Source organism: Thermobia domestica, chromosome 4 (genome assembly GCF_964235325.1).
Source record: "Thermobia domestica chromosome 4, izTheDome1.hap1.1, whole genome shotgun sequence".
In the NCBI taxonomy this organism is placed as follows: Eukaryota; Metazoa; Arthropoda; class Insecta; order Zygentoma; family Lepismatidae; genus Thermobia; species Thermobia domestica.
In genome coordinates, this window is record NC_137457.1 from 240765126 (window position 1) to 240779176 (window position 14051).

Here is a 14051-nt window from a genome sequence, read left to right on the forward strand (position 1 = left end):
AGACTGAAAGGTCTCCATCGGAAGTCTCTCCAGTGACTCACTGTAATCCCGAGAAATGATCACAACACTGTCGGTACCGTCGATCGGTTTTTCGACTCCTATTCTAACACACCTCACTTTGTGAGATCGAGATTAACGTATTCGTGATCTATAGAGCCCATCAGTTCTATACATACCCATATTGACCCTGGTCAAGGTCGCCCATGTTGTGGTTTCCAAGGGGGCAAGTATAAGCGACATTTTAAATATAGTTTCAAATTTTGATGTAACTATTCTAAAAATTATATTGGATTTTCGATATTCCGAAGTACAATTTCCTCTAGGGGGCGCCCCACCTTGCTTCCTCTGATGGGCTCCCTTGACCCTGGTACTCACTGGTCAAAAAGTAGGGAGTCAACAATTCATTGGGTGGAGATGTCGAGAGCAGATATCCAAAGCTGGAGAAATATTTTTGCTACATTTGTATGATTGTGGACAACAACGAACATTGGACGATCTACGGTACTACAGGTACAATAACATGATATCCAAACAAGTTTTCAACATGGCGTTTAAGCATTCAGCAATACCTTCTACAATTGATGCAGCTGCTCAACATTCGTATCGTGTGTACCTTCAGGTCCAGCTATGGAAAGACAATAAATTGAACCCAATCGACTGGGAATAGGTACAGTTGGGAAATGCAAATGCCTTGTCTCCGGTGCCGATGAGAAGGAGTCCAGCACCTCCAGAGTTGATAAAGTTTTTTTTCATGTGCATGTTGATCTACATGTTATAACAAATGTTATTGTAGAAACTCGGGTTTGTTATGTTCTGCTATGTGCAAAAACTGTGAAGAACTTTCCTGTATGAATAAGGCTAATACAAGTTATCTATTTTCTGATGACGACGAAGACATAGACTAAAATTAGTGATTGACATAATTTGATTGCATTTGTTTTATTCGTAAAAATATCTTTTGCTTTTCATTTATTTTATTTCTAATGAAAATGTTCTTAGGTATATATTTTCAAATGCCAATTGCACAGAAACTGCAAAGTTGCTGAAATTTGTATAGACATAACATATTCGTGTAAAATTTAATTTTCACTGATGCTGACGAGAAGAAAAATGTATCAGTACCCCTGAGTATCTAATCAAATAGAATGGCTGTCATATTGCAATATCCCAGAGGTAATACAAGAGAGTTTCAGTATTTTATTCACTATAGTTGACGAAGTGCATGTGTATAAAGAATTCATAACGTCTTCTAATTATTTCATATTACAACGTCTAGATTTCAATGTGGTGGAAATGATACAATTGCGCTTTTGGGAGGATTTCAGTATGTTCTTCACTACCATAAAATGCATCTATGCACGTAGCGCTATAAACTATTTCCTTTATTATACTTTAAAAATTTGGATTTATTACCGCGGCCATTTTTCAATATGGCGTCCGTAGCACACTTGTGATTTTTGGGGATTTTTAGTATGTTGTTCACTGCAACCGAAAGCAACTAATCTCAAAGTCCCATGCTTATAAGGGTTTTTACATTAATCACAAAATTTTGAGCTAAAATGACTCGTCTATTAATGTAAGGCACAAATTATCCACCGTTCCTGATATTTATTTCAGCACTTTAACACTAAGAATTCAACGTTTTGCTGCAGTATACATATTGTTGCACAATTCTTTTGGTAATTATACACGATGTGACATTTAGTTCTGTATCGATTTCAATTTTGTAATAAGTATCATGAGCTATTCAGTTTCTTAATAATGAAGAACTCTTCTGATATATACATTTGCTGATGTGATGCCAACTAACTCCATTAAGGTAAACGACGAGTTGTAACTTTATTTTTTAAATGACGAAATTAGATATTACTTAAGCAGATTGGGTTACGCCTACCTAAGAAATTGAAACCTAGACACATTACTAAAATAAAAGATTATATACTCAGAACAAAAGTATTTTTAGCAAAGATCAGCTAAAATATTTTTCAATCTTCTTCCGTCTTATTTTTCGAAATTGCTCATATGTGTACACGTTCAAGACGAACTTTCATATTCGTTTATACGAGAAAATTCCACTCATAAAAGTTAAACTCAATTTCCATTTCAGGGATCAAGTGAGCCAAAGAATATTTCCAAGATTCAGACTCGTTTCTTATGTCATAACAGAAGATGTTTATAGTTTTGGAATCATAGGAAGACTTAGTAGTGATGTCTCAATTGTCCGTAGCTATTCACGTTTTATATCAAGCTTTCTTTTTATTTTTAAATATTTTATCTGTCGTTCGTACTTATACATACTTATCAAGGATTATCTATTTCTTAATCCTACAGAGATTGTAAATTAAATTATTTGCTGTTCCGGAAGATGGTACCTTTACAAGGTTTTGTTCTGCCTAAATGAAGATTGTCTTTAACGTTGCAACTTCATTCAAATCCATCATTTCTATGTAATGGGAATTTATTATGGGGACAGTAGGAACACTTAAACTTTCAATCATGATGTATAAACACACTTTACATTATAATAAGGAATGTTATGGAACTGTTAAAATAAACGTGAACGAGATTATCTGTTGCAAAACAAATAACAAAAATAGTATTCATGCTTTACTGATGTTTAATACCATAATAAAAAAACTGAATCTTCCTGTTTCTATTGCACGGTTTGGACAATGTAAACGCTTTGATAGTAAAATAAAGTTACTTTATTGATGAAACCATGGATACAATAGTCTAGTTAAATAATTCTTTTTTTTTTTTTTTTTTACTTTCCTACTATACGTCACGGCTTATCACTGTAAACATATACATGTGTCGGACAAAAAACAGTAAATGTTAGTGTGGAAGCACCAACCAACACTGAAACATGGGAATGTTTGTGTTTATCCTAGTTTGTGTTGCTTCCCAGGTATGTTTAGAACTTTATTTCTTCTAAATTAGCATAATTCCTTTTTGTTGTTGTTGTTGTTGTTGTTGTTCGTAATGTACTAATTAAAATGTATGTATGTGGTTTACAATTTCTGAGAAAATAAAGAAATTACCATATTTCAGCGGAAGCAAAATTAGAAAATTTGAAAGACGGAAAGATATTGGAGAAATATTAACGGAAGACTAAATAATATATTACTCTGATACTGAAAAAGGTCAATGTAATGGGGTAGCTGGATGAGGGTTGGAAGAGAAATTGACAAAAGTAGAACTTCTATACGATAGATTTTTAATAGTTTGTTTGAAATTAACCCCCATTTCCACTATCGACTAAACGGGATGGGAACCTACAATATAACCAGAATTTCCGAACGAAATAAACACCAGAAAAGAAATCGAGATTTCCCATAGCAAAACTAGACCCAATTACACATTTTAGACAATAGGAAGCTGTGTATCGACACTTGTAATGAGTGGTGTGAATAATGATGTGGATAGGGAAAGGAAAGGCTGCATAGTAGATAAACGTGGGAAAGAGAAGGAAATTAACATGGTTAGTTCATATTTTTTCAGGTAGAACAGGCCTATGATATTAAATATATTTCGACCAGTCAGGAAATAAACCTTTGTCTCTGTTTCATGAATACACGTACTACCAAATCGAATACAGAGGCAATAGGTTTCCATGTGGACGAAACGCAAAGGGCACGGCACAAGGACAGAGCAAAATTGTGAAACTTACACCACTGAGGTAGTAGTGTGATGTGTATGCTAGAACAGTAGTTTTGTGTGAACTCTAATAATGCTGAAAGTGAGTTGATTCTGAGAAGGATACATTATAGTATTTTTCGGTGCATAGTTCAGTTTTACCAATACAGTTAAACAGTCCCACGAATACTGATTTCCTTTCGCATGATCCACGGTGATTACAATAGTGCAACGACATGTAACGTGACACTCCTAGATCGTGTATCACCGACTAAGACTCAAACCGAAATGAAACCCATTCAAGCTGGCACCATCGGTGATGGATGAAATTAAGACATTGACAGCGACGTAGAATCTACCAAACATAGCATGCTATGCTCATCCAGTTATTGAGTCCCAATCAACCATCGGCCTTGCCTCTTACAGAAAGTTACGTCTCAAGGTAGTCCATGTGCTGTAAGCCAGCCATTTCCTAACGGAAAAACAACTCCAGCAAGCTGTACGAGTGCCACTTGTTGGGAGATCTGTCAAATTTGTAGTCACCTTAGAAGAACGTGGATATATCTGATGGATTGTGGAAAGATTCGAATAATTAAGAAATAGACAAGTACCCTAAAGTATCGATGCAAGAGGACGAAGCACTTTCATTCGTTGAAAGTTATCCAAGCATTTTTATACATATGTCTCAATTTTGTTACAGGGGAAAGTAAGGCTACGTTACGTTGCCAATGCTAGGTGTTATTAGAAACATGTTTTGACAGCGCAACAAAATCTCCACACTATATGGCGCTCCAACTGAGTGGAACTCCATCAGGAATTGACATTCAACCATATAACCAGTTTATCGCTGGCATTATAGATGGATGGAAACTAAGACCAAACTTCGTGCTATTACCTTTACCGACAACTTAGTGAAGAATACTCATGCCATCCGAACGGAGTAGTGTATCATAGAACTTCTTTACGTAAGGTATGTACAGATTAAAACGTCTGGAAAACGTTTCAATTGAAGTGGAATAAAATAGACTTTGGAAGTCTTCTCCAGAGGGAAGAGCGCTGTCCGACAATCGACAAGAATATTGGTCATCACATAAAACACTCCTAGTGGTAGAGGGGTGGACTGTGATAGGATACTTCAAATTTGTCCATATGAAAGCCCATCAACCTCTATAGATAATATTATAGGTTAAGTTTTGAAATAAGCAAAAGGCGTTTGTACTTCCTTGAAGCAAGCTGCACAAATCACAATCTCATATTAGTTTAAATGGATGTTCAACGGAGGAAAAAGGTGATTAGGAGGGAAGTAAGGGACAAAAAATTGTATGCTCAAAATTCAAAGATGAGGAAATGAAAATACTCGTACTGGGTTTCGTAGAAATACTTAAGTTTAGAAGATAAAGAAGCAAGAACTAATAAGAGGTGAAAACATTCCAATGTATACAAAGAGCAATAATGTATCCTAAGGAAACTGAGGTAAAGAAATTATCAGTTAAAGAAAAATGCAGTGACAGGAAGGAAAAGTGTGTGAAATTATGAAAAAGTAATAAAGTTTTCCTGAAGAAGGGAAACGAATGTAAAGAAAAGTAATAGTGGACAACAGACAAAGCTTTCATGACAGGGATCCCTGAGCAAGACCGTATCAAATGGTAAATTGATCGCGAACCTCAATTAGTACCTCAAACAGTTTATCGTAACAATCATAGTCTGGCATGAGTTGCACAATCTGAACATCATGGGTCATCTGGGTTCTAATTTCCAAACCGCTGATTACCGCCAACAACTCTTTACAGCGTGTAAGAAGATCGTGTCCAAAATATGAAAAGGGGATTGTCGATGATTGGGAACTGTAATAGGGTCCGATGAGGCTTCTTTCATCTTATTTACAATAACTTGTGTTTATGTATGGTGAAAGCCATAAGACGATTATGTTTCGAACCATCTTCTCTCTAGCTTGAAACGCATCAGAAAGAGTGTGATTCGATATTCTTGATATTCCGTGAGTACTGAGGTTTCGTTCACTTAATGCATTACTGACAATGATTATGTGGATATTTCCCCTGATCATTTGCATTCTATACATTATGATTCTGGTCAATATGCCAGTTCATACTGCTGAAGTAGTTGAAGGGTGGTTTCATCATCATCGGGCGGAACTACATTTCCCTTTGTTCACCCAATTCTCAGACCTCAAATATATCTGTAATCATTTCTGGAGCTCACACTCCATAGCAGATATTCTACTCTCCCTATGAGAGCTTTACTGCATGAGTAATCGTACATTATTCCTCTTTAAACTATTCGCGACATATGCCATCACCCCATGACAGGTCACATATGTTCTGCAGAGTAACAGCGGTCACAGAATTATTTAACCAGATAAACTGAATTTTCTTCAGGTGTTTCCACAAATTGACAATCGTCTGTGTACAGCTAAACTGAGAAATTGAGTTAGAATATAGGAAACCAACAAAGAAATGTGATAGGAATGGGTATTTGAAAAGGACATTGCCTCCTACTAACATTATTTTATATCTTTTTAGAAGAAATAGTAACTTAAAAGTTTGGCTAGGTGTTTTATCACACGTAGAAATATATGTTTTATTTCCCTGGAGAATGATACGACTTTTATTGTAGAATCTGAATTGAAAATATATGATGTTACAAACTTTGAATGAAAACTGTCAGCAGAAACACCAGACGAAGAAAAAGATATCCCCTTTAAAATAATTGTCTAAATCTTTCACCAGTTTTTGATATTTCTCCTAGAAGGAAAAAAAAGGGCAGAAAAAAGATGAGTTACAATTGCTATTAACAGGAAATCCTACAAGGTTAGGCACATGAAATTTGGTATTTAGACTTCTCATTTGAAATATCTATTTAAAAACTTTTAAAATATTTCTCCTACAAGTGATGGAAAAGGCAAGAAAAAATGGTGGGGATTGCAATTGAAAATATTAGATAGCCATATTTCGAAATCTGCTAAGGTTTGTGGCATGAAATTTTGTATTCAGACTTACCAATTAAAATAATTAAAGACGTATTTCAGCATTTTTTAAATTTCCCCTAGAAACGACGAGAAAAGGTGGGGATAAAAAAGGATGAAAGTTACAGTTGTTGTAATAAGATGGTGTAGCGCCCCAGAGGATGGCCCGGAACTTCTGAGTGCTACAGAGCGGAAGGCGTCTAACGTACTTAGAACGCAGACTAAAGAAAATCCAGAAAACTGAGTATCAAGGGGTCGCCAGTCTGTGAAAGATGAAATGGCAATGAAGTGTAGGGCGCACAGACAACGTCCGACAACACGAGGCTTGCCCACACCATGAAGGCATGAACAAACCCCCCTTCCTCTTCTTGCTCCTGCGTATACCATAATTTAGAAATAGCTAACCTTAAATTAAACTTATCTAGCTACTAGGGACTTGCACTTGAACAACAACACTTAAAATGGAAAAGATTATTTATTATTTGATCAAAAGTTGGTATTAGGGCCATGGAAGCTTGATATAGAACAGGTACTTTATAACAGGTACATATACTATCATGCACGAGAACATATATTCGTATATTTATAAGAACAATAAAAAAAATCATGCGTGAAAATATTCAGTTACTGATGCATGATTACATCAAAATTCTTGCAGCTATAAACAATTGAGGAGGGACAACCATCTTCACCTCCCTTGTATAATGATTGAAACATTAACACACTTCATAATAATATGCAAGTTAGATTCTTACCAAATTCCAGAAGAATTGTCACTTCTGAAGATGATGAAAGAAATAGTTTAAATTTATTATGCAAAAGATAATATCGTATCATAATTGTTAATTGTTGTACACTGCGACTAGACTTCAAGGATAATAATATAGCTATAAGGTACTAGCCAGCGTATACCCACCATCGGGTGCGCGCCTACATGTGCACTATCCAAACATAAGTGCAAAACTCAGTATTAAAATTGTTACCGCTAAGAAAAGGTATGCAATAAAATTATACACATTCATCTAATAACCCATTGAGACTGATTACCTGTTACTATGAGATTTACATTCCACATATGGGCATTCTGTGCCCTTTTCTTGATTGAACTGGCAACATTATGCTCCACCCCGGTGAGAGTGAAGCTGCCATGAACACATATAGCGTTAAGCTTGTTTATTCAACATTGTGATTCTTACCTGAGAATATGCACAAAGCATACTTACTAATGAATGATGCATGTATTCAGGATTGATGCTCAATAAGATAAGATAAGATAAAGACACTTTTGTGTAAACAACACAACTACACTAAAATGCGAGTGGCCAACATTATATGGAGATTATAAGGGACACCTAGCACCGGTGAGAACACAAAACAGCTATTCGTGAAGTAGCACTGACAAATAGTAGAGGATACAGCTTACTGCAGCTATGAAGCAACATAAAAACAAGATAATTAAGTAGTGCACCACACTTGTAAACACAGTTCTTCAAAGAACACCATTGAAATGAGCTTGGAGAGATAGCTGGAGGATTCACTATTATTATGAGAAAGCACTGGCTAATATGCCACTTTCACTCAACTCAGAGAGCACTGAACATTATAAACACTAAAGAGGGCTTAGAAAAAGTAAGCTTTCGAAGAGCTTAACTGGGCCTGATAAATTAACAGGCTATATCAAAGATGAGCTTTAATACGCACAAACATGCTCAAACATAATTGAACATAACTAAAAACAACATACTCATCAAAAATGACGAATGTGGTTGCTACGAAGGCAACCTTTATCAGGAAAACACCTTTAAACTGCCCATCTTCATATAAGAAACACTAACACAACAGCATCTCATCTCACTACCAGTTGATCCTGAGCCAAGGCTGGGCGGAGCTAAACCAAAGGGGGCTCCAAGGTAACTCCTTAATAATGGAAAAAAGTATGAAAAACTCCAGAGAAATGTATTGTGGTGTAAAATAACATGTCCCAGAACTGCATTGTCGCTCGACTAAACACTGAGCGAGCGGCGGCGAAAATAACGGGTAGATTCTTCATGCTGCTCATTCACCTGGGCTATGGGCCACTAAAATGCCTCTAAATTATTCCAACTGAATATGCGTTTGGCATAAATCCTGCACCACTCTACAAGCTGCTTGTTAATAGACTAATACTGCTCACTTAAGAAACTGCACTGGTTCACAACAACACATATAAAAGGATATTGGTTTGGAATAAACATGCTACTTGCTACTAAAATGCCATAAGTAGCTATAGAATCCAATACTTGGTACAGTAACAAGTACACTAGAATGTAAAGAAGCCACATTTTGTTGAAGTACATGTTTAAGTTCAAGGAAGTAGTGTTGTAGCAAATATATGAATGGGAATCAGCATTTAAGTCGTTTGTACGTGAAAACCAAGTTACTTCCTGGGAAGGTACATTGCTGATTCGTTACAATCCTTGTAAAGATCTGGACTCTTGATGATTCTGTGCTAGAGGTTGAATACATTGCTTCCTTCACTGATATGATACCGGACAGAGCGTGCATGGGGCGGGTTCCCACAGAAGTTTTTAGTGCTTCATTATGATTTCATACATTATCACAACTAAGAAAAACTTCACGAAAATTGCCATTATCGTATTAAATGGAGAATGTCACTAGGACGAACACAGAAACTTGAAATATAATTAATGGAGAGGCACACACTGACAGACAAAAACTTGTAGCTGTAACAAAACACGTGGGAGACCACTTGCTCTTCTTTATAAATTCCTCTTGGAAATTGCACACCAAAATTATGATGAAAAAGTAACCGTAAAGCTTCACTTACACTCAATGTTGCTCTGTCAAAACTGTTGATTACTAATAAAAGGAGGATGGCTACGAGAGGCCTAGATTAACTATAATTTTAGGCTTCATTTTTACAGATATCGAGAAGCCATGCGGTACGCAATCTCTTTCTTCGTAGTAACGCGGAAGTCACCCGCTCGTCTTCCCTCCACAGAAGCGGAAGTATCAATGTTGCCAGATCTTACAAAAGAGAGTTAACAATACTACTTAAAAATATTACCATTATAAAATAACACAATTACTAAGGGCACTACATCCTCGCCCTAGTTGAATAAAAAAAAGAAACTTTGCTGTCAAAGTTTGTTTTTTTTTACAGGTAAGTGTTTACCAGCAATTCCTGTCTTTTCTGTAAAGAACAGTTAAATAATTTTACATTATCTAAGTTTTGAGTACCAACCCATTCATTATTTAAATTTACTAAATCTACGGTATTGCTTTCCACACCAATTACCAAAAAAGGTCCAAGATATTTAACAAAAAACTTACTGATGGTTTTATCTAACAATGAGCTATGTTTACGATTTTTAACAAATACGAGGTCACCGATTTTAATCTCAGTGCCTGTTTGTTTTACCTTGGTTTCATTCTTCTTATGACTTTCTTAGTATTCAATAACACATGTTGATGCCGAAAGGCATGGTCTACATTACCAAATTCAGGAGGCCAATTTAGCTCCTTTTAAAAATTTTCCAAAGCTGAATGATTTAGAAAAAGTTCTGAAGGTGCGTACCCTGTGGTAAGTGACACAGAGTTGTTCAACAGCGTTTGCACCTCAGATAAGTGTTGACTCCATTGAGTGTGATCATGACTTATAAATACCCTTAGTAACCTAGATATCTCTGAATGATAACGTTCCACCGGATTAGCTTTGGGGTTGTACGGACTCAAAAGTAAGTGATGTATACCATTCCTGCGACAAAAACGTCGCCAGAGGGACGAGAGGAACTGGGCGCCTCTGTCAGTTATTATTTCCTGAGGGATTGGAAAATGATAAAAGTATCTCCTAGAGATTATAGAAGTGATTTCCTTGGTGCTAGCATTCCTAACAGGGTATAATACAAGAAATTTACTGTAAGCATCTAAGATAGATAATATATAATAATAACCATTACTTTTTGGTAACCTGCCAACGAGGTCCACACTCAGCTTGGCATGTGGGCTGTCAGCATCCACATGGCAAATTTGATGTACAAAGATTTGAGACTTACTTTTAGTTCTAGCACAAGTTTCACAATCATTAATGAACCTAGCTATATCTCGTTTCATGTTCGGCCAGTGAAATAACTTTTTACATTGTAGATAACATTTGCGTGAGCCGAAATGAGCTTCCTTGTGAATTTCATCTATAACAATGTTTACTAGACCCTTAGGAATTATTAATTTCCAAGTATCATCTTGCTTAATATACACTAAATCTAAATGCTTACAAAAGTTAGGATTACCCTTTTCCAGTTTAGCAGAACATCTAGCTATAAACTCATCAGAGGTTTGTTCTTCCAATAACAGCTTAACAAAAGAAGATTGACTTAAATTTCGAAATACAGCATTTACCATGAGAGTAGAATTAATCGTATTCTCCTCGTCAGGAGGATTGCGTGAAATAATGTCTGCAATACGGTTCTCTGCTGAGGAGAGATGTTCAAACTTAAGGTTAAAATCTTGCAACTTTAATAATAGTCTGGTTGTTCTAACATCCAAATTTCTAATAGTTTTCAGATGAGTAATAGCTTTGTTATCTGTGTGAACAATTACCTCTTTTCCTAGAATGTAATCAGCAAAACGCTCGCATAAAAACACTACTGCTAATAGTTCAGTTTGAAAGATGGACAGAGATCTTTCCGTAGGTTTAATGCGCCTGCTGGCATACGAGATAACCTGAAAATCATCTCCTTCATACTGCCCTATATAGCCTCCAATGGCAATTATGGAGGAATCTGAGAACAAATGAAATGCCTTATTCATGTCTGGGAGCACTAAAGCTGGCGGAGAAACCAACGCTTTCTTTAACAGTTCAAATGAATGCATCTGTTTAGGACCAAAGTGAAACTTTACGCCCTTACGCAATAAAGTTACCAAACTTTCGGTGAGGTCTGCGTAATTGTGAATAAATTTCCTTCTCCAATTCGCTAGACCTAAAAATTGTCGCACTTGCTTACGATTCTTGGGAATTGGAAATCTCTGTATGGTTTCATTAATTTTAGGATTAACTTTAACTTCTTTACCTGATATAATGTGACCTAAGAACAACAATTCGGAAAACATGAACTTACATTTCTGAAAATTTAAGGAAAAGTTTAAGTTATTCAAGGTATACAACACGAATTCCAAATGCTCAAAATGCTTACTGATAGAATCGGAAAAACAAAGTAAGTCATCTAGATAACAAGAAACAAAATGCTTAGTGCTTAAATCGAAAATGCTATTCATTACAAATTGAAATAGACTAGTGGCAGATTTAAGTCCCATGACTAAATATTTGAAACAATATTGCCTACCTTCGAATAAAAATGCTGTTTTTTCATATGAATCTTCCTCTAAAGGCAAACAGTAATAACCGTCTCGGCAATCAAAAGAAGAGAAAACTACTGAACCTTTGAGACGTGCTAATATGTCTTGAATTGGCTCTACCTTAACATTAAAAGATACCACTTTAGTATTTAGATGTCTTAAATCTAAGGTGGGTCTTACTGATTGTTTGTCAGCTTTATAAACACAATGAATTGGATTGAGATAAGGAGATAACCTTTCTTCGATCACTCCCCACTCAAGCCATTTTTGAATGAGCTTTCTGAAAGGTTCCCGCATAGCATATGGTATGGGGTACGGTTTACATACAACAGGTTCGTTGTCTGTTAATTCTATCTTTAAAGGCTTAACCTTAGCAGGCCTAGGGCGTTCAGAAAACAATGATCTATAGCGAAGAAGTAGTTCCACTAATTTACTCTTAACTTCAGATGTTAAATCTGTTCTTTGGAAAATTGTATTTCGAATTTCACTTTCAGATACTAAGTAGTCTTCCTCTTTATTAACTTCCTGTATCAGAGGTTCAGATTCTACCGAAGTAACCCAGAGAGAATTTAAATTTAATTTAACAGGTTTACCATCCAAATCATCCAACGTTAAGATTTGCTTTGAAAAATCAACTACACAATTATATTTGGTTAGGAAAGGAGTACCTAACAAGACGTCCGACTTCATTCCTTCTACAATAAAGAAAGGAATTTCTAAAACATGATCTGAAAATTCTAAATACAGTATTTTCTGTCCTTTGACATTATACTTTTCATCACCTACAAAAGATTGCAATGTTACATTTCTAGCCGGAGATAACTTAACATTAGGCAACGTTTCTACAATTCTTTTCCAAACACCAAAGTTTAATAAATTAGCTTCACAACCACTATCTATTATACATGAAAGAAAGATACCGGCTATTTTACCTGATAAGAATGGGGATTTGATAAAAGAACCAACATCATCATTATCTAAAGATTCACTCTCTTTCAAAATGAAAATCACATTCATGGGCTTTTGGGTATACCAAGTGCCATTACATCTATTGGAAAAATTACCTTCTGGCCGCTGAGTTTCAGTTTGGCGGACTCCAGGCGACCATTCGGGAGCCTGCCTCACTGGTTTAACACAGTGCTGCATTGAGCATAAGGCTCGGAAGAGGTGGAAGTGGTTGCACCAACCTCAGTATAGCTGCTTCTAAGGTTAGGACAATGAGCGCAAGCACAAGGTGCTACTCTGGATTCAAATTGATCACATGAATTAACAAAACATTGAGCCACAGAGCTATCAGTATGGTCAGAGTGAACATTGTTCTGATTCTGATTTCTTACATTTGCTCGTCTTACATTACCATTATTTGGCCTACCCCTAGGGCGATTGTTATTATTATTAGCAAAATTATTGGTATTTGGCCTAAAATTACTATTATTGCTTCGTTTGTTAAACCAAAACTTTTTCTTATTACTATTGTAATTGGCATTAGGTTGCTTATTATCAATATAATCTTTAACACTAGGGTAACTAGTTTGAACCCATTTGTCCTTGGTTTGCGCCTTGCCTTGCTTATCATTAACTTGAACTGAACTAACCTGATCATCAACCGGTTCCTTGTCTACGACTGTAGCCAAGTTTACGTCAAAATGAACATTACGTTTCTTATTTTTGCTAGGATAATTATCTGAGTCTAATCCAACCTTACGCTTGGTACCTACAGATTCTAGTGAAATCAATGGACAATTCAATAACTTGGACTTGTCAGGAATTTCAAGTCTCATTAACCGTGCAGCTAGTTCTGACACAGAGGAAATATCCACTTGACTCAGAGTAAACTGATATTCCTGAGGTAAGGTATCAATAAGGTAGTCTACCAACTCTTCTTGAGGAATATTCCCTTTAAGCATTCTAATACCTTTGGACAGCTTCCACACGAACTCTGAAGCCTTACCGTGAACATTAGGATTGTACTTTGTAGACAGCAGATATCGCAACTGGGCCCTACACACCTTAGGATTAAGGTACTGTGCAAGGAACAAACGTTTGAAATCATCGTATGAAAAGATTTGATCTTTAA

At 36.0% G+C, this 14051-nt stretch overlaps 1 protein-coding gene across 1 annotated transcript in view; it reads left to right on the forward strand.

Annotated features, from left to right (window-relative positions):
• Positions 1-2805: 2805 nt before the first annotated feature.
• LOC145683930 (uncharacterized) overlaps positions 2806-14051 on the forward strand; it is a 65147-nt gene continuing 53901 nt past the window's right edge. The window contains exon 1 of the mRNA XM_081755615.1: positions 2806-2908. Within this exon, the coding sequence (XP_081611741.1) occupies positions 2867-2908 (42 nt within the window). The 5' untranslated portion in view covers positions 2806-2866. The remainder of the gene's footprint in view (positions 2909-14051) is intronic.